The following is a 26,840-nucleotide window of genomic DNA, read 5'->3' as shown; positions in this document are numbered from 1 at the left end:
TATACTGTGCACTGTGTACTGCATACTGTGTAGTGTGTACTGTGTAGTGTGTACTGTGCACTGTATACTGTGCACTGCATACTGTGCACTGCGTACTGTGCACTGTGTACTGTGCACTGTGTACTGTGCACTGTGCACTGTATACTGTGTACTGCATACTGTGCACTGTATACTGTGTACTGCATACTGTGCACTGTATACTGCGTACTGTGCACTGTGTACTGTATACTGTGCACTGTGCACTGTGTGTACTGTGTAGTGTGTACTGTGTAGTGTGCACTGCATACTGTGCACTGTGTGTAGTGTGTACTGTATAGTGTGTACTGTGCACTGTGTGTAGTGTGTACTGCATACTGTGCACTGTGTACTGTGTAGTGTGTACTGTATAGTGTGTACTGTGCACTGTGTGTAGTGTGTACTGCATACTGTGTAGTGTGTACTGTGTAGTGTGCACTGCGCACTGTGTGTAGTGTGTACTGTGTGTAGTGTGTACTGTACAGTGTGTGCACTGTGTGTAGTGTGTACTGTATAGTGTGTAGTGCGTAGTGTGTAGTGTGCCATTGTGTGCTGAAGTGTTAGTGAGGTGACTTCCTGTGCGTCGCCAGCAGTCGCCTGCAGGTGGACGGGCCGTACAACGAGGACTTCCTGGAGAGGTTACAGAAATGTCCCGTGGAGGACGACGGCTCTGTGGACTTCGCCGTGGCGAAGGTGAGACCGGATCTCGATCTCGGCCCCGATTAAACTCAGCTGCTCCCCCTCTAAGAGTGTTTTGACGGCAGGTCCATCAGTACCGTGTTGCCATGACGGCCAAGGACTGCTCCATCATGGTGGCCCTGGTGCCCAGCAGCGAGGAGGAAGACCAGGACCAAGTGTACGCTCATGGAAGTTCTTCTCCTTGACGTCCTTTTCACGCTCCTCTCTCTCTCTCTCCAGTCACAGGCATCTCAGGGACTTCTTCTCCTCCAGACCCGCCTCTTTTTCCTACTCCGTCTCCATTCTGGACCTGGACCCTAAGCCCTTCGACAGCATCCCCTTCCAGTTGCAGCTGGACCAGAAAATAGTTTCGTGCTACACGAGGACGGGCGCCGCCTTGCCAAAAGGAACTCTGGCGGCGTCGGGCGTCATCACGGCGTCGGACAGAGACGACTGCACGCTGCTCTTCAGGCCCGTCTGAGCAGCTTTGACGCTGGTGGAGTTGGTCCGACGTGCCAGAGGCTTTCCTTTGTGAAGAATCCTCCGTTCCAACTTTATTTACTCTTACTTTTTTTGTTTGGAGGGTTTTTTCTTCATTGGGTGGTGGCAAGGTTGTGGATGTGGTTACCTGGCAACCCTTCTCCATGGCAACACGGTTACCAGTCAAGTGCCAAGATTGTCAGGTGGTGGTGATGATGATGATGTCATTTCCTGAATGTATGTGGGACCTTTGAGGGAGCATCACTATGGCAACAAGCGAGACTCTGGAACCTCACGCCGGCCAACAACGTGCTCCCCAAGTCACATGACCAGTCCTTCTGTGCGCCATACTTCTACAACTTTATAAGTGTTGTGCCTAAATGTTCTGAGAGGAGTGTGTGTGTGTGTGTGTGTGTGTGAGACAAGCTGCTTATGTGTCGCCTCACTCACCCGGCAACTTCTGGTAGCTTCACGGGGTCCTTCTGTGACGTCTTTGTGTCCACCGGACAGGATGCGACTTTTCAATCCTCCGAGCCCTGTGGGGATTTAAAAAAAAAAAAAAAAAAAGGTGAGATGGAGCCAGCGGTGCTTGGCAGGAACTTGTGTGACAGTAACCTCAGCCAATCAGAATCCAGATTGTGATGACGAGCTGTTGCGTGATTGTGTGTGTGTGTGTGTGTGTGTGTGTGAGGTAAATGTTGAGGGTAAAAAAAGATATTTGCAAATACAAACGCTGCTGTCTGGCATTTTGTATTTAAATTATTTATTTTTGTAGATTTTAACCAATGAGCTCTGCTGTCAGTCAGACTTTCTACTGAATAAAGACTTTGTAAGAGACTAAAGTGTGGTGGTGGAGCTTCTGGTCACTTCTGAGATGCTGCAGGAGTCAGGAGTCCTGCAGGAGGCCGACTTCCCTGATGATGCCCTCCAAAGCCGCCTCGGGTCCCAGCAGCCTCAGGAGGCTGTGGAAGGCCTCCCCAGCGCCACCTAGTGCTTCGGAAGGGAACAGCTGCTGGGCTGCACACAGACAAAACAGTTTTTTACTGTTAAAAAATGTTTTACCGTTTTTCCATTTGTAGTAATACGGCGTAAAAACAACCGTAGATTTCAGTGTGAAAAAACTGGCAGCTCAGTCGCCAGAATTTTACTGTAAAAGTGTTTTTTTTGTTTTTGTTTTTTTACAACATATTACAGTAAATAAAAAAACAGTACCAATGTTTTTTACTGGAACAACTGGCAGCTTAGTCGCCAGAATTTTACTGTAAAAATTTTTTTCACAAGGTATTACAGCAAAAAAAAAAAAAAAGTTTTTTTTACGGGAAAAACTGGCAACTTAGTTGCCAGAACTTTACTGCAAAATTAGCTGTTTTTTTTCAACATATTTATTTTTTTAAAATTCTGACCAGTTTTTTTACCGTTAAATGTTTTACCATTTGTAGTAATATGGCGTAAAAACAACCGTAGATTTCAGTGTGAAAAATCTGGCAGCTTAGTCGCCAGAATTTTATTGTAAAATTGTTTTTTTGTTTTTGTTTTGTTACATCATATTACAGTAAATAAAAAAACAGTACCAATATTTTTTATGGGAACAACTGGCAGCTAAGTCGCCAGAATTTTACCGTGAAATTTTCAGGTTTATTTTCAACATATTACAGTAAATAAAACAATGTTTTTCACTGGAAAAACCGGCAGTTAAGTCGCCAGAATTTTCCTGTAAAAAAATGTTTCACATGATATTACAGCAAAAGAAAACCAAAAAACTGCACTGTTTTTTTTTACGGGAAAAACTGGCAACTTGGTTGCCAGAACTTTACTGCAAAATGTGCTGTTTTTTCCCCCAATTTTTTAAATTCTGGCCAGTTTTTTGCCGTTATAAAATGTTTTACCGTTTTTCCATTTGTAGTAATACGGCGTAAAAACAACCATAGATTTTAGTGTGAAAAAACTGGCAGCTCAGTCGCCAGAATTTTACTGTAAAAGTGTTTTTTTTGGTTTTTGTTTTGTTAAAACATTACAGTAAATAAAAAAACAGTACCAATATTTTTTACAGGAACAGCTGGCAGCTTAGTCGCCAGAATTTTACTGTAAAATTTTCAGGTTTTTTTTCAACATATTACAGTAAATAAAACGTTTTTCACTGGAAAAACTGGCAGATAAGTCGCCAGAATTTTATTGTAAAATATTTATTCATATATTACAGCAAAAGAAAACCAAAAAACTGTACTGTTTTTTTTTTAACGGGAAAAACTGCCAACTTAGTTGCCAGAACTTTACTGCAAAACGTGCTTTTTTTTCCCAAATTTTTTTATATTTTTTAATTCTGCCAGTTTTTTGCCGTTATAAAATGTTTTACCGTTTTTCCATTTGTAGTAATACGGCGTAAAAACAACCGTAGATTTCAGTGTGGAAAAAACTGGCAGCTCAGTCGCCAGAATTTTACTGTAAAAGTGATTTTTTTTGTTTTGTTAAAACATAACAGTAAATAAAACAGTACCAATGTTTTTACAGGAACAACTGGCAGCTAAGTCGCCAGAATTTTACTGTAAAATTTTCATTTTTTTTTTCAACATATTACAGTAAATAAAACAATGTTTTTCACTGGAAAAACTGGCAGATAAGTCGCCAGAATTTTACTGTAAAATATTTTTTCACAAGATATTACAGCAAAAGAAAACCAAAAAACTGTACTGTTTTTTTTTTTTACGGGAAAAACTGGCAACTTAGTTGCCAGAACTTTACCACAAAACGTGCTGTTTTTTCCCCAATTTTTAATTTTTTTTTTAATTCTGGCCAGTTTTTTGCCATTCTAAAATATTTTACCGTTTTTCCATTTGTAGTAATACGGCGTAAAAACAACCGTAGATTTCAGTGTGAAAAAACTGGCAGCTCAGTCGCCAGAATTTTACTGTAAAAGTGTTTTTTTTGGTTTTTGTTTTCAGTAAATAAAAAAACTACCAATATTTTTTACAGGAACAACTGGCAGCTAAGTCGCCAGAATTTTACTGTAAAATTTTCATTTTTTTTTTCAACATATTACAGTAAATAAAAATGTTTTTCACTGGAAAAACTGGCAGATAAGTCGCCAGAATTTTACTGTGAAATATTTTTTCACATGATATTACAGCAAAAGAAAACCAAAAAACTGTACTGGTTTTTTTTTTACGGGAAAAACTGGCAACTTGGTTGCCAGAACTTTACTGCAAAATGTGCAGTTTTTTCCCCCAATTTTTTAATTTTTTTTAATTCTGGCCAGTTTTTTGCCGTTATAAAATGTTTTACCGTTTTTCCATTAGTAGTAATACGGCGTAAAAACAACCGTAGATTTCAGTGTGAAAAAAACTGGCAGCTCAGTCGCCAGAATTTTACTGTAAAAATGTTTTTTTGTTTTTGTTTTGTTACATCATATTACAGTAAATAAAAAAACAGTACCAATATTTTTTATGGGAACAATGTCAGAATTTTACTGTAAAATTTTCAGAATTTTTTTTCCCAACATATTACTGTAGATGTAAAAATAGTACATTTGGTTAGTACTTATTTTTCTAATCAGCCTGGCCTAAGCCTAAACTTTATGTGTTAAATAAATAATATTTGTAATCAACACATGGTTTCCTATCATTTGACAAGGTTGTAAACTGTAAATAATAAATAAAATTAGGAGTAAGATGAATTATTTGTAAGTGCTGTTCTAAGTTGTTGTGGTTGAACTTGGAAGTGTATTTGGTAAAAGTGAGCAAGAAGCGCATCGCACCTTTATCTGGGATCTTTGTCAGCAGGTTGACTTTTGGTGTGACTCCGCCCTCCTTGGACACCTCCACTGACCAGTCAACTAATAACATGCAGCTGAGGACAAAATAAGATGGCGTTTAGAAGTGTGTGTGAAGTTGAACAAGTGTGTGTGTGTGTGAAGTTGAACAACTGTGTGTGTGTGTGTGTGTGTGTTGAATTTACCCTGGAAGCTCAGGATGGTGCAAGGTCATGACCTCTGACCCGTGGCCTTCAGGAAGGGAGACAAGTGTGGGATATTTGGCCTGCAGACAAAATAAAGTGAGATTTTAGCACATTTGTCATTCATCAAGTGCTGACAATAGATATTTTGTTGCCTTTTTTTTAAATTAATCAATACAACAAAATAATAGAGAATAATAATACAATAATAATTCCAAAACAAAGCAACATTCAGAATAGCAATAAACCGAGCAATTGAGAGGACACACAAACATGACACAAAAAGCAATCAAACAAAAAGTAATATTATCAACAAGAGTATTAATATTAATAAGAAATCCCTCATTGACATTATCATCACACATTTATAAAACACACAACCATTTAAAAAATTAACAATAGTGTCAGAGTGGCTTACACTTGCATCACATCTCAAACTTGACAACACATTGTGTCCAATATTTTACACAAAAATAAAATAAGTCGTATTTTTGGTTCATTTAATAGATACAAACATTTAAATAATGGATCCCATTTTCCAATATCCATCCATTTTCTACCGCTTATTCCCTTTCGGGGTCGCGGGGGGCGCCGGCGCCTATCTCAGCTACAATCGGGCGGAAGGCGGGGTACACCCTGGACAAGTCGCCACCTCATCGCAGGGCCAACACAGATAGACAGACAATATTCACACTCACATTCACACACTAGGGACCATTTAGTGTTGCCAATCAACCTATCCCCAGGTGCATGTCTTTGGAGGTGGGAGGAAGCCCACGCATTCACGGGGAGAACATGCAAACTCCACACAGAAAGATCCCGAGCCTGGATTTGAACCCAGGACTGCAGGAACTTCGTATTGTGAGGCAGACGCACTAACCCCTCTGCCACCGTGAAGCCCCATTTTCCAATATATGAATCATTATTATCTAAACTAAATGCAGTTTTTTCTACTCATATCATTTCCATAGCTTGTGTATACCAGTCATTATTTATTATGTGTGTTTACCAGTCATTATTTATTGTGTGTGTGTACCAGTCAGTAGGGCTGGGCGATATGGCCTGTTTAATATCTCGATATTTTTTAGGCCATGTCACAATACACCATATATATCTCCATATGAGTCACACATTAAAAGCGTTACTAAAACGGCCTTCTTTCATCTCCCTAACATCGCTAAAATTCGCTCCATTTTGTCGACTAGTGACGCCGAGATCATTATCCATGCGTTTGTTACGTCTCGTCTCGATTACTGTAACGTATTATTTTCGGGTCTCCCCATGTCTAGCATTAAAAGATTACAGTTGGTACAAAATGCGGCTGCTAGACTTTTGAAAAGAGCAAGAAAGTTTGATCACATTACGCCTGTACTGTATATACCTTTATATACATAAATACATACATATATATGTATACTGTATATACCTTTATATACATACATATATACCTATACTGTATATACCTTTATATACATATATACATACATATATACCTATACTGTATATACCTTTATATACATATATACATACATATATACCTATACTGTATATACCTTTATATACATATATACATACATATATACCTATTCTGGCTCACCTGCACTGGCTTCCTGTGCACTTAAGATGTGACTTTAAGGTTTTACTACTTACGTATAAAATACTACACGGTCTAGCTCCATCCTATCTTGCCGATTGTATTGTACCATATGTCCCGGCAAGAAATCTGCCTTCAAAAGACTCCGGCTTATTAGTGATTCCTAGAGCCCAAAAAAAGTCTGCGGGCTATAGAGCGTTTTCCGTTCGGGCTCCAGTACTCTGGAATGCCCTCCCGGTAACAGTTCGAGATGCTACCTCAGTAGAAGCATTTAAGTCTCAACTTAAAACTCATCTGTATTCTCTAGCCTTTAAATAGACCTCCTTTTTAGACCAGTTGATCTGCCGCTTCTTTCCTTTTTTCTCCTATGTCCCCCCCTCCCTTGTGGAGGGGGTCCGGTCCGATGACCATGGATGAAGTACTGGCTGTCCAGAGTCGAGACCCAGGATGGACCGCTCGCCTGTGTATCGGTTGGGGACATCTCTACGCTGCTGATCCACCTTGGCTTGGGATGGTTTCCTGTGGACGGGACTCTCGCTGCTGTCTTGGATCCGCTTGAACTGAACTCTCGCGGCTGTGTTGGAGCCACTATGGATTGAACTTTCACAGTATCATGTTAGACCCGCTCGACATCCATTGCTTTCGGTCCCCTAGAGGGGGGGGTTGCCCACATCTGAGGTCCTCTCCAAGGTTTCTCATAGTCAGCATTGTCACTGGCGTCCCACTGGATGTGAATTCTCCCTGCCCACTGGGTGTGAGCTTTCCTTGCCCTTTTGTGGGTTCTTCCGAGGATGTTGTAGTCGTAATGATTTGTGCAGTCCTTTGAGACATTTGTGATTTGGGGCTATATAAATAAACATTGATTGATTGATTGATTGATATTTTGTCCTTGAATGAACACTTGATGCATATAATCACAGCAGTATGATGATTCTATGTGTCTACATTCAAACATTCTTCTTCATACTGCATTAATATATGCTACTTTTAAACTTTCATGCAGAGAGGGAAATCACAACTCTATATACCTGGGAGCAGGTGGGTAAAGTGTCTTGCCCAAAGACACAACGGCAGTGACTAGGATGGCGGAAGCGGGAATCGAACCCGCAACCCTCAAGTTGCTGACACGGCCGCTCTACCAACGGTATAACTCGGTTGGTAGAGCGGCCGTGTCAGCAACTTGAGGGTTGCAGGTTCGATCCCCGCTTCCGCCATCCTAGTCACTGCCGTTGTGTCCTTGGGCAAGACACTTTACCCACCTGCTCCCAGTGCCACCCACACTGGTTTGAATGTAAAAAGTAAATATTGGGTTTCACTATGTAAAGTGCTTTGAGGCACTAGAGAAAAGGCGCTATATAAGTATAATTCACTTCACTTCAAAACTAAGTCAATTGACCAAAAGTGTATTTATTAAACAGTTATTAAGCAGTCGCACAAACATTCATGTCATTTCCAAAACAGAACGTGCAAGATTGTCAGAGACATTTTGAAACAAGCTATTAGTGCACTTTTGTGCATGATGTCACTAAGATGACATATTAAAGTTAAAGTACCAATGATTGTCACACACATACTAGATGTGGCCAAAATATTCTCTGCATTTGACCCATTGCCCTTGATCACCCCCTGGGAGGTGAGGGGAGCAGTGAGCAGCAGCGGTGCCGCGCCCGGGAATCATTTATGGTGATTTAACCCCCAATTCCAACCCTCAAAACAACACTAAATTAAAGTGCACTTTTTGTACAGTACGCCACTACAACAGTTGAAAACAAATAAAGTGCACTTTTTGTACAGTACGCCACTACAACAGTTGAAAACAAATAAAGTGCACTTTTTGTACAGTACGCCACTACAACAGTTGAAAACAAATAAAGTGCACTTTTTGTACAGTACGCCACTACAACAGTTGAAAACAAATAAAGTGCACTTTTTGTACAGTACGCCACTACAACAGTTGAAAACAAATAAAGTGCACTTTTTGTACAGAACGCCACTACAACAGTTGAAAACAAATAAATTGCACTTTTGTGCATGATGTCACAAGATATTTCAATACCTGTCCAATAAAAAATGAGCTGCACAATAGGAAATCAAATCGCTATATTGTAGGTTCCTGCGGAAGTTATCTTTTTATGTTGTTGACTATTTTTTTCATATGGTGTTGGAAATGATTGCCTCGGCATTTTGTTGGTGTGGCACCGAACAGAGATGTTGACATGCGGAGTAAGCACTCTTCATTCTCTAGTGGGTGACTTTTCAAATGATGCTACATATTCGCAGCAATGCTACTTTTTGTAGCAACGCTTTTGCCCCACATTGACAAATGACGGTTGTCTGTTCGACATATTCCCGCTTGAAGCCAAACCACCGCCAGACGGTGGACCCCCTGCTGTTTTTCTTGGGAATTAAGTCTTCCTTCATTCGTTACCGGATTTGCACCTTCTTTCTCTCGTATTACCGCTAGCATCACAGCTAACGTTACCCATGCTGCTACCTCTCTGCTCCACGAGGGCGTATACGTATGTGACGTATGACATGACAGCTGGCATGTGCACACATAGGGCCCTATGGGTGCTTGAGTCCCTGCCCTTTTTTGCCTCGTCTTAAAAAGTGCCCTCTGCCTATGTGTGTGTTTTTTTATAATTTTTTTTCTTCAAACAACATTCATAAATTCCTGTTAGGGATGTAAAAAACAAAAAAACAGTGGTACAAAAACTCCACGTTTTCTTCTAATACCGGGTTGTTTGAGCCTGCGCTTCCGCCAGAGAGAGAGAGAGGGCGAGTGAGGGAGTAAGTGAAAGGAGAGAGAGCCAACTGCGCCCCTGAGGACACGTGACCGAGGAACAACTTGAACCTGTGAGTTATGGTCTAGTCACCGTCCACTTATTCAGCATCTTATATGGGTCATATTTCAGAAAAACGCTGTATTATTCTATTATTCAATGTGTCAGCTTCTTTTTTTGCGGGACGTCGGAGCACAGCGCATCAATTGAGCACGGCACATCTATTCCGCACAGAGTAGAGCGGATCGTGCGGGACAGGAAGTAGTGTACAACATACTAAATAAAACACCGGGTTAATTTTCAAAATAAAATGCACTGTGTTTACGGCAGATCACATTTCTCTCACAGTAGAGGTTTAGATATAAAGTTGTATTGCGTTTCAGTTGTTTAGTCTGAGCATTAAGTGAGAAGGACCATAAGTTACAACTTGATGGTGTTTTCATCAAGTTAAGGGAAGAAGGACAGATTTTCACATTGAAGTTTTTTCCATTTGGGTATTTATTATTATTTTTTTTCCGAAGTTCATGTTGCACTGTTCAATGTTCAATATTAAAGTGCTTATCTTTAACAATAAATAGCCTAATAATAAACCAGTGTTTTGTTGCTTTTTATGTCTTCCAAGCCTACGATAATGTGAATTAACTCATTATGACGATAATTTGTTGACACAAAAGAAATGGCAATCACTTTTAACTACTAAGGACACACAGCTAGGTAGTTAGCTTCCTATTAGCACATTTAATTTAACATTAATTTTCATATTGTGTAAAGGACAAAAAAAAAAATTCCTGCCCTTTTCTGACTTTGAGCCCCTACCCCTCTATAATAATGAGCACGTCCCTGCATGACAGTATGTGACGTATGTAAAAAGGTGCGCTTGCTGTCTGTGAGAACAAGAGACAAGAAAGAGTGAGAAGAGGCTGTAGTTTAATGCCAGCAGCTAAAAGCAACTGCGTGAGAACATATACTCCAATATCACCATATACCGTATTTCTTTGAATTGTCGCCAGGGCGCTAATTATTTTAAAACCTCTTCTCACTCCGGCACTTACCAAAGGCATGCGGTAAATTTAGGCCTGCGCTTATAAATTTGAGTGTGATGTAAGGATACCATCATGAAAAGCACATTTAATAAAAAAAAACGTACTATGGTCTTACTTTTACTTATAAATGAAGTCCATGCGCAGCTCCTTCTGATCAAAAGCATCGACAACTTGTTTATAGAAGTCTTCCTTATCTTTCTTCAGTTTTAAAAGTCTCTCTGTCTCGATGGAGATCTTCCTTTATTAACAACTGCCTCGATTGAAAGTCCAGTTTAGAAAACTGTTTTATTTTAGGTATGTAATCCTCCATGTTAAAAGTGCAAGCAAGAGGAAAAAATAAACGATCGCTGCTTGTTGTCACTTCTTCTGCAGCCGAGTGGTCGCAAGAAGGATCACTAGCGCCCTCTACCACCAGGAGGCGGGAGTCATTTAATGACTCATATTTGACACACGCAGCTATGGTATATTAATAAAACATAGCTGCTTACTGTTCTTTTTAGCATATTCAATAGCTTGGACCTTAAATCCTACTGAATAGCGCTTAATCTTCTTCCGTTTATGTGATTTCAAATTATTGAAATCGGCCACCTCCATTTTGAAAATGATGACAGGTTAAGTGTCACTCGTGACGTGACGAGTTTGACCCGACGGAAATTCTAGACAAGCGCTAATAAAAATTATGTTTTGCGAAACGAGTTTGACCCGGCGTTAATCCTGAGCCGGCGGTAATGCTAAGCATGCGCTAATTATTTTGCGAAACGAGTTTGACCCGGCAGTAATTCTAGGCAGGCGCATACTATATACTCAGCTGCAATTCAAGGAAATACGGTAGTCATTTTCTATATCACACAGAGACAAACCCGCGATATATGGAGTATATCGATATGTCACCCAGCCCTAGCTTCAGCATCCGCTGACCCCTCTCTGTCAGTTTACATGTCCTACCACTTGGTGGCTGAGTTGCTGTTGTTCCCAAACTCTTCCATTTTCTTATAATAAAGCCGACAGTTGACTTTGGAATATTTATGAGCGAGGAACTTTCACGACTAGATGTGTTGCACAGGTGGCATCCTATGGCAGTTCCACGCTGGAAATCACTGAGAGCGGCATATTCTTTCCCAAATGTTTGTAGAAACAGTCTGCAACAAAATGTGTCCTTGCTAAGAACTGCCAGCAGGGGGCGAGACAAACACATGAAACGTAGTGAAAAAAAAAAAAAGGGTCCAGAAGGGAGAGTGAATAGTTTGAGGTCTGTGTTTCTTTCCATTCTTCAACTTTGCAACTGAAAGGAGAACTGAATGCTGACTCGGCACAAGTTCCCCCTGGCTCTCCTCCAGGAGGAGCAACATTTGGGAAGTCCATTAAGGACACGACAAGCAGCCTCTGTTGCCTGAAAGTGAGCATCTAATGTTGATGACATGTTTGAGTGTGACTCAGCTCTCAGCACATGTTTCTACATCCCAACAACACATACACCCCCTAGTGGCTGCAGGGAACATGGCAATGACATCATAGTTGTCTTTAAGTTTGCAAAACATCAACAGACATTAGAGGACAAACATTTTTTTTCTGGTAATTCTTGCAAGAAAAGGATCAGTGTCGAGGAAAACGGTGAGAAGAATCTAGACAGGAAGTGATGTCACAGACTGCATTATCACTTGTTAGCAAAGACTGCGATGGTTAGACTTAGATTTACAAACCCCGTTTCCATATGAGTTGGGAAATTGTGTTAGATGTAAATATAAATAGAATACAATGATTTGCAAATCCTTTTCAACCCATATTCAGTTGAATATGCTACAAAGACAACATATTTGATGGTCAAACTCATAAACATTTTTTTGTGTGCAAATAATCATTAACTTTAGAATTTGATGCCAGCAACACGTGACAAAGAAGTTGGGAAAGGTGGCAATAAATACTGATAATGTTGAGGAATGCTCATCAAACACTTATTTGGAACATCCAACAGGTGTGCAGGCTAATTGGGAACAGGTGGGTGCCATGATTGGGTATAAAAGCAGCTTACATGAAATGTTAAGTAATTCACAAACAAGGATGGGGTGAGGGTCACCAATTTGTAAGCAAATTGTCGAACAGTTTTAGAACAACATTTCTCAACGAGCTATTGCAAGGAATTTAGGGATTTTACCATCTACGGTCCGTAAAATCATCAAAAGGTTCAGAGAATCTGGAGAAATCACTGCATGTAAGCGATGATATTATGGACCTTTGATCAAAAACCGACATCAGTGTGTAAAGGATATCACTACCTGGGCTCAGGAACACTTCATAAAACCACTGTCAGAAACTACAGTTGGTCGCTACATCTGTAAGTGCAAGTTAAAACTCTACTATGCAAAGCCAAACCCATTTATCAACAACACCCAAGAATGCCGCCGGCTTCGCTGGGCCCGAGCTTATCTAAGATGGACTGATGCAAAGTGGAAAAGTGTTCTGTGGTCTGACGAGTCCACATTTCAAATTATATTTGGAAACTGTGGACGTGGTGTCCTCCAGAACAAGATGAAAATAACCATCCGGATTGTTATAGGCGCAAAGTTCAAAAGCCAACATCTGTGATGGTATGGGGGTACATTAGTGCCCAAGGCATGGATAACTTACACATCTGTGAAGGCACCATTACTGCTGAATGGTCCATACAGGTTTTGGAACATCATATGTTGTCATCCAAGCAACGTTATCATGGACGCCCCTGCTTATTTCAGCAAAACAATGCCAAGCCACGTGTAACAACAGTGTGGCTTCGAAGTAAAAGAGTCCGGGTACTTTCCTGGCCCGCCTGCAGTCCAAATCTGTCTCCCATCGAAAATGTGTGGCGCATTATGAAGCGTAAAATACGACAGCAGAGACCCCGGACTGTTGAACGACTGAAGCTCTACATAAAACAAGAATGGGAAAGAATTCCACTTTCAAAGCTTCAACAATTAGTTTCCTCGCTTCGCAATATTTTTTTTTAGTGTTGTTAAAAGAAAAGGTGATGTAACACAGTGGTGAACATGCCTTTTCCCAACTACTTTGGCATATGTTGCAGCCATGAAATTCAAAGTTAATTATTATTTGCAAAAAAAAAATAAAGTTTATGAGTTTGAACTTCAAATATGTTGTCTCTGTAGCATATTCAACTGAATATGGGTTGAAAAGGATTTGCAAATCATTGTATTCGTTTATATTTACATCTAACACAGTTTCCCAACTCATATGGAAATGGGGTTTGTATAACAAATCCCAATAAGCGTTTACCGAGGCTGGCAAATTTTAATGACTTAATTTTCATTTGGTGGATTGACTTGTGACATATCGGCCCAGGTCTAGATATTTGCTTCTTTTTACCCTTGAACCACACATAAAAATATTAAAATGTGAGATAAAACCTTGTATGGGCTCTAAACCAAGCTTTTGTGATGGTCACAGTTTGACCCTGAAACAGACTATTTTTGTCACCTTCATCTACATCAGGAGTAGGGAACCTATGGCTCTAGAGCCAGATGTGGCTCTTTTGATGACTGCACCTGGCTCTCGGATAAATCTGAGCTGACATTGCGTAGCACGACAAGTAATGAATAATTCCACTTGTAATTACGGTATTAAAAAAAAAGTTCAAAACATAAAACATTCTCATCCATTTTTAATCCATCCATCCATTTACTACCGCACCAGCTCAAGAAGTTGCGTTAATTGTAAGAAGTTATTTATTTATTATTGGTTATTGTAGTGTTTACTTTCCTGGGGGTTTTTCAGACCACCAAGCACCGACATAAGAGCCTGTTTCAGGGTTACATTATTGTTTTATTTTTCAATAAGTCTCTCAGTTTTTTTCCAGCAATTGTCTTTTCTTCTTTTGTTCTCACAGGCGCTCTGGCTCCAGCCCCAACCCCGTCTCTCCTCCTGGCTGCTGCTTATAAACAGAGCGACAGGTGATTAGATAACAAGGCCCAGGTGGGCCATCTACGCACCTGTCGCTGATTTCGAGGCCGATCCTGGCAACACCCCGCTTCGCTGCAGGCCCGCAGGCCACACCCCCTCCACAGTTAGCTTCAGAATAACAGTGTTATTACAAAGAATAAGAGACCTATTATACTCTAGAAATGTTGGTCTTACTTAAAATGCACGCATTTAGTTGTGTTCAGTGTTGAAAAAAATATTATATGGCTCTTACGGAAATACATTTTAAAATATTTGGATTCTTGGCTCTCTCAGCCAAAAAGGTTCCCGACCCCTGATCTACATCTTGTTTTAGTATTTGACAGCGCTTGTTCCTTTGACACTCGCAACATTAATAAAGACAGTTTTGTTTATTGCACGTTAAACTGTTGCTTCATGACACATTAGTGACATATTTGGCCGGATGCGACCTTTGACCTCCGCACAGATGTGACGCTTCACTCCATCGAGAGAAGATCAAGTGTGTGTGTGTGTTTGAACCTGTCTCACACACTCTCTCTCTCTCTCTCCCTTGCTTGCTTGGCCCTGCAGTCTACACTGCAGCTGTAAGCTCACTTTGCTCTACACAACTACTGCGACACACACATACACTATTTCTGAACAACACACACGGGCATCTCTGAGCTACACACACAAATACACACACACCTCTCTCCAGGAGCTCCTGCACTTTCAGAGGAGGAGGAAAGAGGGAGGAAGAATTTGGCCTTCATACCGCTGGTAATGTAGACTTCCTGTCTGTCTGTCTGTCTGTCATTTCTTGGCTCCTCCCCCTGAGTGAGTCTGCTTATCAGTGAAGTTGTGTTGTTGTCAATGTCCGCCACACAATAACTTCACATCACTTTGTGACTTGCTGTATGTGAGTTGTTGTACTTGCTCCTTTGACACGACTTTAGAAGTAAAGTTGTTATCTGTGTGGTCAAAGCACTGCTTGGTAAGAAATATAACTCTTTTGGAATATCTCAAATCAAAAACAAAATACTTTTTACTCCTTCAGAAATATTGTCAGGTCTGGATTCAGTTTGTCGATGCCAAAAAGGTTGTAGAAGAGGTCAACATGTGCTTCTTCTTCTTTGGAGGTAAAACCATAACAAGAGATTTTAATCAAGAGCCAGCCGAGCGGCTCAAGTATTTATGCAACATTAGCCGCACGCAAGGAGACTTTATTTGGCAACTGAATTCCGCTTGGACCTGCCTCATTAGAACTGACAGGATCATGTGACTTCTTGCAGCCAATCAGCCAAGAACAACAGAAGAACACTGGTTTTCTGCAGACTGTATGTCTGATTTTTGTTATGAGTTGTCATGCATTATTCACGCATATAGCGATAGAGACAGTGGACATTGTAAATGTGGGTACACATTGGCGGAAACTTTATGTTAAATGTTTGTTTTTGCAGATGCTTTATTTTGCAGTATTTGAAATCATTTTGAAGCTATAGACCAGGGGGCCATGTTGGGTTAAAACTATTTGGCTGGGGGCTGGTCTATGTATTTGCGTATCTGGAAAGTATTCACAGCACCTCACTTTTTACTAATTTATTTATGGTACAGTTTAATTATTCCAAAATTTAACAAATTAATTTTTGTCCTCAAAATTCTACACACATTTTTCCAGTATGACAATATGATTTTATTTTTTGCAAATGTATATCCATCCATCTTCTTCCGCTTATCCGAGGTCGGATCACGGGGGCAGCAGCCAAAGCAGGGAAGCCCAGACTTTCCTCTCCCCAGCCACTTCGTCCAGCTCTTCCCGGGTAGTCTTCCCAACGTGTCGTGGGTCTTCCCCGTGGCCTCCTACCGGTCGGACGTGCCTTAAACACCTCCCTAGGGAGGCGTTCGGGTGGCATCCTGACCAGATGCCCAAACCACCACATCTGGCTCCTCTCGATGTGGAGGAGCAGCGGCTTTACTTTGAGCTCCTCCGGGATGGCAGAGCTTCTCACCCTATCTCCGGCGGAGGAAACTCATTTCGGCCGCTTGTACCCGTGATCTTGTCCTTTCGGTCAGAACCCAAAGCTCATGACCATAGGTGAAGATGGGAACGTAGATCGACCGGTAAATTGAGAGCTTTGCCTTCCAGGTCAGCTCCTTCTTTACCACAACGGATCGATACAGCGTCCGCATTACTGAAGACGCCGCACCGATCTACCTGTCGATCCCACGATCCACTCTTCCCTCACTCGTGAACAAGACTCCTAGGTACTTGAACTCCTCCACTTGGGGCAGGGTCTCCTCCCCAACCCGGAGATGGCACTCCACCCTTTTCCGGGCGAGAATCATGAACTCTGACTTGGAGGCGCTGATTCTCATCCCAGTCGCTTCACACTCTGCTGCCAACTGATCCAGAGAGAGTTGGAGATCCTGGCCAGATGAATCCATCAGGACCGAATCATCTGAAAAATGCAGAGACCTAATACTGCAGCCATCAAACCAGATCCCCTCAACGCCTTGACTGCGTCTAGAAATTCTGTCCATAAAAGTTATGAACAGAATCGGTGACAAAGGGCAGCCTTGGCGGAGTCCAACCCTCACTGGAAATGTGTCTGACTTACTGCCGGCAATGCGGACCAAGCTCTGGCACTGATCGTACAGGGAGCGGACCGCCACAATCGGACAGTCCGATACCCCATACTCTCTGAGTACTCCCCACGGAACTTCCCGAAGGACACGGTTGAATGGGTGGATGGATGGATGGGAATGTAGATATAAAACAAGAAGAAATCACAAGTACATAAGTATTCACAGTCTTTACAGTAAAGTTCAAACGTGAGATCAGGTGCATCCTGTTTCAACTAATCATGCTTGAGATGTTCCTACAGCATAAATGGAGTCCAACGGTGATTAATTCAGTTGGTTCGACATGATTTGGAAAGGCACACACCTGTCTACATATAAGGTCCCACACTCGACGGTGCAAGGCAGAGCACAAACCAGGAATGAAGTCGAAGGAATTGTCTGAAGACCTCCAAGACAGGATTGTCTGGAGGCCTAATTTGGGGAAGGCTAAAAATAATATCTGCTGCCTTGAAGGTCCTAATGAAAACAATGGTCTCCATTATCCGTAAATGGAAGAAGTTTGGAACCACCAGGACTCTTGGGAGAACTGGCCGGTTATCTAAACTAAGCAATCAGAGGAGAAGGGCCCTAGTTAGGGAGGTGTCCAAGAACCCGATGGTCACTAAGTCAGAGCTACAGCATTCCTCTGTGGAGAGAATAGAACCATCCTGAAGGACAACCATCTCTACAGCAATCCACTAATCAGGCCTGTATGGTAGAATGGCCAGACGGAAGCCATTCCTTAGTAAAAAGCCCAAATGCACCTGACAGACTCTGGGACTATGAGAAACAAAAATTATCTGTTCTGATGAGAGAAAGATTGACATCTTCGGCGTGAATGTCAGGCGTCATGTTTGGAGGAAATCAGACACCGATCATCACCAGGCCAATACCATCTGTACAGTACAGCATGGTGGTGGCAGCATCATGGTGTGGGGATGCTTTTCAACGGCAGAAACTGGGAAACTAGTCAAAACACAGGGAAAGATGAATGCAGCAATGTATAGAGACATCTTAGATGAAAACCTGCACTGTTCAACTCAGACTGGGACGACGGTTCATCTTTCAGCAGGACAAAGACCCCAAGCACACAACAAAGATATCAATCGTTTTTGGCACCAGGAGCTGGACCCAATCTGACCGATCTAAGTCTCTGAGCACGGACCGATGAAGTTTACTTGGATGACAGGCGAAACTTCTTCTAAGACAGACCAAACAGTCCAGTTGCTATCGATTGAATGCCCTGAGTTTACAATGAGCTGAATGAATGAGAACATTCATATATATATTTACACATACATATATATACACATACATGTATATATGTATATACATACATACCTATATATATATATATATATATATATATATATATATATATATATATATATATATATATATATATATATATATAAATATGTGTGTATATATAAATATATGTATATATATATATACATATATGTGTGTATATATGTATATATATATATATATAATGTAGTAACAGACATTTTCATAACAATATTTAATATGTTCAATATTTCCGGTATTTGTCATCTTAATAATTTCCGGGACTGATTCTTTCCGCACATTTATTTCCATTTCCATAGCGGCGCACTTCCAGCTTCTGGCAACAAATGTGTGTCCTACTTGTGTAAACAAATGCGAGAATGTTTTCAAATCTTGGCAGACTCGGGAACTAACAACGAAGACAATTTTTTTTGGACAAATAAGGATTCACAGCCTTATATTTTTGAAGCTGAATATACGGAGGATGAACGGCTGCTTCTAGAAACCAGCAAAAAGGAGCAGACCAGAGCCGAGAGAGTGAGGTCGGCGTGACTCGAAGCTGTAAATGTGGAACCATTATATTTTGACAACAATGGAGTGCTTACCCAAATAAACTGGAAAAAATTGTGCCCAGCCAGCTGGACCAAACGCACAACTGTCCATTGAGTCAGTCACACTTTAACATTTTACGTGATACAATATCTTGTCATGCGTTGTAACACAACTACAGTACAGACATTGTCTAGCTAGCGGTGTATGAACAGGACATGAAATGTGAGCTAATACTTTACAGATACTGTAATATGATGTTATATGATTGTGTTGTTCATTACAAACTCAAACGGGGTTTGTGCTGATACAGAAGCTAGCTTATCTCTTCCAGTAGCTAAATTTTACAGCTAAAATTGAAGCAAGCCGATGTGTTACTACGCTTGAAAAAGAGTTCCTCAGTGTTGTCGCGTACAATAACAATGTCGGTACAGTTTGGTTATTTTCCAAGTTACAGAACGCAAATGAAGTATTGTTGACAGTTTTAGAATGCAACTTAAAGTGATTTAGAGCTAGAATTGATGGCTCACATCACCTGCATTGCTAGCCACCAAGAACGAGACAATTTTTACATGTTAGAATCCAAAAAAAAACCAAAAAAAAAAAACCTTTTGTCTTGTATCTCATGTTTGTGAACAATAGGCAACATATTAAAAAAGTGCAGTTCTCCTTTAAAACAATTGGACTTTGGGAAAAGATATGTTACTGAGAAAAAAATGATGGTGGAACTTTCCCAATATTTCTATTAGAGTTGTTGCGAATAAAAGATAGATAATAAATGTTTTTTTAAACATCCACTTTAACTCTTTCCAAGTTGTGGAGTGGAAGCAGAGAGGAATGAGGACATTGTCTGGCTTTCATTAGCGAACACACGCAGGGTTATTTTTATCCCGTCTTTTAGCTGCTGGATGTCTCTCCATGTGAGCCTGCTCATCCAGAGCCTTAAAAACAAAAAAGTAAGTTTTTTTTTTTCCACGTCTCCCCTCCCTCGTCTTCTGACTGAAGACACATGAAGCCGTCTGTCTCTCTGCCTGTCTCACACTCTAGGCGAGGATGGAGGGAGCGGGGGTTAAGTTGACTCATGTTGGCTTTGGACTTCCAGGCTATGTCACCGTGTTGAATAGGGAGGGTGTGGCTGATTAAAGCATGGACATGGAAACATTCATCTAGTTATTTTTTAGTGAGGTGTACGTTTAAGGTGGCCACATGGGGGCAGCAGAAACAATCTTCATGTTGACGATCATGAGGCAAAAGTAACCGTATTGGCCAACTAAAGTGACATGATGCTTAAAGTACCAGTAGTTGGAACCCAATTAATGAATCTTAGCGTCAACTGAGCATAATAAACAAAGACTGTAAGTAATCTTTGTAATTATCAATCGAAATATTACAAACCCTGTTTCTATGAGTTGGGAAATTGTGTTAGATGTAAATATAAACGGAATACAATGATTTGCAAATCCTTTTCAACCCATATTCATGCACTACAAAGACAAGATATTTGATGTTCAAACTCATAAACTTTTTTTTTTCTTTCAAATAATAATTAACTTAGAATATCACGGCTGCAACACGTGCCAAAGTAGTTGGGAAAGGGCATGTTCACCACTGTGTTACATCACCTTTTCTTTTAACAACACTCAATAAACGTTTGGGAACTGAGGAAACTAATTGTTGAAGCTTTGAAAGTGGAATTCTTTACCATTCTTGCTTGATCTACAGCTTAAGTTGCTCAAAAGTCCGGGGTCTTGTTGTCGTATTTTACACTTCATAATGCGCCACACATTTTCGATGGGAGACATGTGTGGACAGCAGGCGGGCCAGGAAAGTACCCGCACTCTTTTACTACAAAGCCACGCTGTTGTAACAAGTGGCTTGACATTGTTTTGCTGAAATAAGCAGGGGCGTCCATGATACCCAATCATGGCACCCACCTGTTCCCAATTAGCCTGCACACCTGTGGGATGTTCCATATAAGTGTTTGATGAGCATTCCTCAACTTTATCAGTATTTATTCCCATCTTTCCCAACTTCTTTGTCACGTGTTAATGGCATCAAACTCTAAAGTTAATGATTATTTGCACAATTTTTTTTTTTTTATCTGTTTGAACATCAAATATCTTGTCTTTGTAGCATATTCAACTGAATATGGGTTGAAAATGATTTGCAAATCATTGTATTCCATTTATATTTACATCTAACACAATTTCCCAACTCATATGGAAACGGGGTTTGAATTTGGTCAAGTTATCATCATACAATTTGGAAAATTTCCTAAATATGTAAAGTAGTCCTCAAAAGTCTTGGATTGACTAAGCACATGTTTCTATGATACAAGTGATGGCAAATAGGAAACCATAGAACAGGTAATTATTTCCACCTAGCAGTAGCATATAGCAGTGTAAGCGCTACATACTGCATATTCCTGTCCTGGCTGCTCAGTAAAATATGGCTGCATTACAGATGTCATAAAAATAATGGCTTTTTTGCCGATATCTGATATATTAATTAGCGATATCAACCGATACCGATATCAGTCGTGGAATTAACACATTATTATGCCTAATTTAGTTGTGATGCCCTGCTGGATGCATTAAACAATGTAACAAGGTTTTCCAAGATAAATCAACTCAAGTTATGGAAAAAAATGCCAACATGGCACTGCCATATTTTTATTGAAGTCACAAAGTGCATTATTTATTTTAGCATACCTCAAAACAGCAGCTTGATATTTGGGACATGCTCTCCCTAAGAGAGCATGAGAAGGCTCAGGTGGGCGGGGGCAGTGGGTAGCGGGGGAATGTATATTGTAGCGTCCTGGAAGAGTTAGTGCTGCAAGGAGTTCTGTATATTTGTTCTGTTGTGTTACGGTGCGGATGTTCTCCCGAAATGTGTTTGTCATTATTGTTTGGTGTGGGTTCACAGTGTGGCGCATATTTGTAACAGTGTCAAAGTTATTTATACGGCCACCCTCAGTGTAACCTGTATGGCTGTTGACCATGTAATCATTGCATTCACTTGTGTGTGCGAAAAGCAGTAGATATTATGTGATTGGACCGGCATACAAAGGCAGTGCCTTTAAGGTTTATTGGCGCTCTGTACTTTTCCCTACGTCCATATACCACTACGTACAGCTGCGTTTTAAAAAGTCATACATTTTAATTTTTGAAACTGATACCGATAATTCCCGAAACCAATACCGATGATTTCCGATATTACATTTCAAAGCATTTATCGGCCGATTATATCGACAGCCCGATGTTATCGGACATCTCTAGGCTGGATGCTAGATGCTTTAATTGATCATTGCACTAAAAATGTACGACAAAATTCAACTGTCAACCCGTCCAAGAAACATAAATACACATACGAATGGGATAGACAGGACAGGAAGCTGGTTGGGTCGTCACGTCAGCGAAACGAAGCTGCAGCCTACAGGGGCGCTGTTTTGTTGTCCATCAGACAGCGTGACCTTGCCAAGGCCAAGGCAGAGGGAGCCAAATTGTAAATAGGGATAGTTTTGGTTCAGGCAAACAGATGCACTCCAATAGGTTCATCAACTCCAGTTGTCTGTTCTGGCTCTCAAAATGATCATTGTTTCGCCTTGTAGAGCGGAAAGCTTCTTCAGGATATTATCCAGTTTGCGATTCAGTTCAGAAAAAACACAGTTTGTGTGCCCACAGCCCTGGTTAGCTCATCAATTATCACAGGCAGCCTTCTTGGGCACATTGAATGCGTGCCAATTTCTTTCAAGTTTGTCGATAGACCAGAGGGATGCTTAATCCAAATAAGAAGATGACTTGTTATTACAGTTCCAAATAGATAGACATCTACAATGTCCTCAAAAGAAAGAATCGCCAGGCACACGACGCTCCACTTCTCCCACAAGTTCATCGTGTATCTAGCAGCAAATATTCTGTCACGACAGGCAGGTTCTCTGAGTTTCTTGTTGAAGGAGATCTTGTCAATAGCGTTAAGAGACCAGTTTTTCAATTCCATGTTTTAGATTTTGGAGAACAGTGCAAAAGAGAGGCTCTTGGAAAGTTAAGACAAGGCGAGACGAAACTAAGCATCCGTCTTTAGTGAGAATTTAGCGTAAATTCCGGACTATGCGCGGCCACTTTTTTCCTACTCTTTGAAACCTGTGGCTTACAAAACAAAGCAGCGAGTGGGATGGATTTTTCTTCGCTGACAGCCATATTGCAAATAGGTTTCATAAAACACAAGCAAAGACATTGAAAGGTGTGCTATTGTTTGTGCTATGGCACCATCTTTTGGACAAGTACGCTCACTGCAGGTGCTGCGTGGTGAACAACAGTATTTATTTCGGCTGAGTGCTTTCAACCATAAGTTCAAGTGCCTTTTCGTCTTCTAAACGGCCATAACGTTTTTAATCGTATGAACTCTTTATTCATCACTTCAAGCTACGCCTGTAAGTTTTACAATGTAACTAAAACTATTCACTCTTACAAACCCTGTTTCCATAGAAGTTGGGAAATTGTGTTAGATGTAAATATAAACGGAATACAATGATTTGCAAATCTTTTTCAACCCATATTCAATTGAATGCACTACAAAGACAAGATATTTGATATGGTTTGCTTCCCCTTTGGTCCGGATGACACGATGTCGAATATTTCCAAAAAACAATTTGAAATGTGGACTCGTCAGACCACAGAACACTTTTCCACTTTGCATCAGTCCATTTTAGATGATCTCGGGCCCAGAGAAGCCACCAACGTTTCTGGATGTTGTTTGATAAATGGCTTTTGCTTTGCCTAGTAGAGCTTTAACTTGTACTTAGAGATGTAGCGACGAACTGTATTTAAAGACAGTGGTTTTCTGAAGTGTTCCTGAGCCCATGTGGTGATATCCTTTAGCGATTGATGTCGGTTTTTGATACAGTGCCGTCTGAGGGTTCCAAGGTCACGGTCATTCAATGTTGGTTTCTGGCCATGCCGCTTACGTGGAGTGATTTCTCCAGATTTTCTGAACCTTTTGATGATATTATGGACCGTAGATGTTGAAATCCCTAAATTTTTTGCATGTGCACTTTGAGAAAAGTTCTTAAACTGTTTGACTATTTTCTCATGCAGTTGTGGACAAAGGGGTGGACCTTTCTTGTGAAAGACTGAGCATTTTTTGGGAAGCTGTTTTTATACCCAATCCTGGCACCCACCTGTTCCCAATTAGCCTGCACACGTGGGATTTTCCAAATAGGTGTTTGATGAGCATTCATCAACTTTATAAGTATTTATTGCCACCTTTCCAAACTTCTTTGTCACATGTTGCTGGCATCAAATCCTAAAGTTAATGATTATCAGTTTGAACATCAAATATTTTGTCTTTGTAGCATATTCAACTGAATATGGCTTGAAAATAATTTGCAAATAATTGTATTCCGTTTATATTTACATCTAACACAATTTCCCAACTCATATGGAAATGGGGTTTGTACTAAACCGCCACATTTTGATGCCTGTAGGGGTGTTTTCAAGCATATTTGTATGTGCTATCATAATGTAATGACGCTAGCATAGTTAGCAAATATGCTAACACTTTTATGAGTTTGTTAGTATAAATTAAATTACAGTGGCATTCTCTTTATATTGTGTTAGTAATTCACCAAAACATCACTGTGTAGTTATTAGGTTTGGTCAGCTGATTGGAGAGCTGGCTTCCGCAGCTTGCGGGTCTATGACGATGACCTCGATTTTGTTTGATCATCCCTTTTGCTGCCGTGTAACAGACACTGTTTGAAAACAATTAATTTGACAGCAACAAAAAGACAAACTCTGACTCCTGCGTTCTTTTCGCAGCCCTGCAAATGAGCCAGACTGTTTGATGCTTATGTCTGTCCTGGCTGCACTAACTTGAGAATAACAATGTTTCAAATATGCACAAATATCGATCAAAAAGAGTTTGGGTTTTAGGGTGCAACACAACTTCTAATTATGGCCTATAACTCATGCATGAGGCGATAACTACAAACAGTCTCAAGTAATGGGGGAGTGCTTCGATCTTCACTTATTTACGGCAAACTATCAGGTGTTCAAGTCACACCTCTGCTTTAATAATGACAGGACTGCTAACCACTCATTACACAAGCACACACACAAATGTACATAAGGGCCAGCGGCAGCACGAACAGCTCTTTGTTGTCTCCAAGTTTCTGCGGGTAAAAATCTTCCTTCTTTTTGTAATGATTTCTGACGGACTCATCGATGTTGTTTGCTTCTTGTTGAGCAGTAACTAATAAGAGAATTTCAGGACGCGTAAAAAGGTTCTTTAGGTGTGACGTTGTTAATGCTACATGTCTGCAGGGATGAAGCGGGGGCTGCTCCTGGCCACTCTATGGCTGCTGCTGGTCCTGACAATGTCCGACGGTCTAAGCGTGGCTAGACCTCACAACCCGCATGGTGAGACCCGACGGGTGAAGAAGAGACGGGACGGACACGGTAAGACTCTTAAAAAAATTAATTTCCAGTGGCGATGGTCGCCAACCTCCAGATAAGATTGTCATTTAGCCAGTCCTATGTCCTATCAAGCAAGTATTTTGCTCAAAATATCAGCTGGAAATAACAACTTGGTGACTTGTAGATATTGTGGTTGCAGGTCACGGTCGAGCCAGAGCAGGGCGAGCTAAACCTCTAAAGATTCGACACATTCCTGGTCCCAGCATTCCAGTGGAGCCTGTCCTTGGAGACACTGTCTTCTTGGAGTCCTACAAGAACCTTCAAGAGCAACACTCCAGCTACAACGTTCTCCCAGGTTAGTGAGTCTACCACGTCTGTTTTAGCATCAGGAACTCAGCCTGAAGAGACAACCAAGTGCTAAACTACAGCCGGTTGATCAGTCAGTGGCTCATTCATCTTCAGACTGCCAGTTAGAAATAATAACAGCACTGGAATAGTGAATTCAACAGGATGTACAGTTTGAGAAAGAGTGCAATCATCAAGCAGGCAATGAAGCATCCTGTTATTAAGACATAGACAACTCAGCACATTTCAATGCAAAAACGGCTGAAGGTCTCACACATGGAGGACAGCGCATGTTTTTAATGTCAGCGTCTTTTATGTGGTTTAGTTCTATTTGCGGACGCTAAAGTGAACCCAACAATACATTCTATTGCTATTACAGTACATGGAACACTGTCTGTAAATGTAGGGTAGATGCTAACTTATTGTCAAATTGTACAATAAGTCACGATTCAATTCCATTTAAATTCTTCAGAATTAAATCTTGATTCTAACCAATTCTCGAAACATTATTTGATATATAAATTAGAATAAAACATTTTACAAAACCTCCTTTTGGCTACGGACGTACAAAGTATATGCGCAGTGAGTAAACATGAAGATGGCCTTATTTTTAGAGGGGAACTGTACCTTTAGGGTCAATTTTGCTCAGCATTTATATTTCCTATGTTGCAAACACAGAAAGTGCGTTCAAAGTTGTTGATATTAATTTATTAATTTCACAAACGCTACTGTTGCGCTCTGTGAAATCAATGCTCCTCTTCACTAACCAGTCAACTTATACAAACCCCGTTTCCATATGAGTTAGAAAATTGTTTTAGATGTAAATATAAACGGAATACAATGATTTGGAAATCCTTTTCAACCCATATTCAGTTGAATATGCTACAAAGACAACGTATTTGATGTTCAAACCGATAAATATATTTTTTTGTGCAAATAATCATTTACTTAAGAATTTGATGCCAGCAAAACGAGCGAAAGAAGTTGGGAAAGGTGGCAATAAATGCTGATAAAGCTGAGGAATGCTCATCAAACACTTATTTGGAACATCCCACAGGTGTGCAGGCTAATTAGGAACAGGTGGGTGCCATGATTGGGTATAAAAACAGCTTCCCAAAAAATGCTCAGTCTTTCACAAGAAAGGATGGGGCGAGGTACACCCCTTTGTCCACAA

At 40.7% G+C, this 26,840-nt stretch overlaps 3 protein-coding genes across 6 annotated transcripts in view; 2 read left to right on the top strand and 1 right to left on the bottom strand.

Annotated features, from left to right (window-relative positions):
* ippk (inositol 1,3,4,5,6-pentakisphosphate 2-kinase) overlaps positions 1-2,015 on the top strand; it is a 30,757-nt gene extending 28,742 nt beyond the window's left edge. Inside the window, exons 12-14 of one of the 2 annotated variants that reach the window (XM_061890821.1) lie at positions 609-708; positions 780-871; positions 934-2,015. In XM_061890821.1, coding sequence (XP_061746805.1) covers positions 609-708; positions 780-871; positions 934-1,174 — 433 coding nt within the window. In that variant the 3' untranslated portion in view covers positions 1,175-2,015. Of the gene's footprint in view, positions 1-605; positions 709-779; positions 872-933 lie in introns of both variants that reach the window. The other variant, XM_061890813.1, reaches the window with a different exon arrangement.
* Positions 1,920-26,840, bottom strand: part of cenpp (centromere protein P) — a 109,456-nt gene continuing 84,535 nt past the window's right edge. The window contains exons 7-9 of the mRNA XM_061890834.1: positions 5,125-5,204; positions 4,925-5,016; positions 1,920-2,190 (exon numbers count right to left, since the gene is read on the bottom strand). Of these exons, the coding sequence (XP_061746818.1) occupies positions 2,060-2,190; positions 4,925-5,016; positions 5,125-5,204 (303 nt within the window). The 3' untranslated portion in view covers positions 1,920-2,059. The remainder of the gene's footprint in view (positions 2,191-4,924; positions 5,017-5,124; positions 5,205-26,840) is intronic.
* ecm2 (extracellular matrix protein 2, female organ and adipocyte specific) overlaps positions 15,021-26,840 on the top strand; it is a 27,202-nt gene continuing 15,382 nt past the window's right edge. For 2 of the 3 annotated variants that reach the window (XM_061890764.1, XM_061890747.1), the window contains exons 1-3: positions 15,022-15,227; positions 25,229-25,363; positions 25,521-25,676. In XM_061890764.1, coding sequence (XP_061746748.1) covers positions 25,231-25,363; positions 25,521-25,676 — 289 coding nt within the window. In that variant the 5' untranslated portion in view covers positions 15,022-15,227; positions 25,229-25,230. Of the gene's footprint in view, positions 15,228-25,228; positions 25,364-25,520; positions 25,677-26,840 lie in introns of all 3 variants that reach the window. The other variant, XM_061890754.1, reaches the window with a different exon arrangement.

This window comes from Nerophis ophidion, linkage group LG02, assembly GCF_033978795.1.
Source record: "Nerophis ophidion isolate RoL-2023_Sa linkage group LG02, RoL_Noph_v1.0, whole genome shotgun sequence".
NCBI lineage: Eukaryota > Metazoa > Chordata > Actinopteri > Syngnathiformes > Syngnathidae > Nerophis > Nerophis ophidion.
The sequence above is the reverse complement of the archived record's forward strand: the minus strand, read 5'-3'. Positions and strand labels throughout refer to the sequence as shown.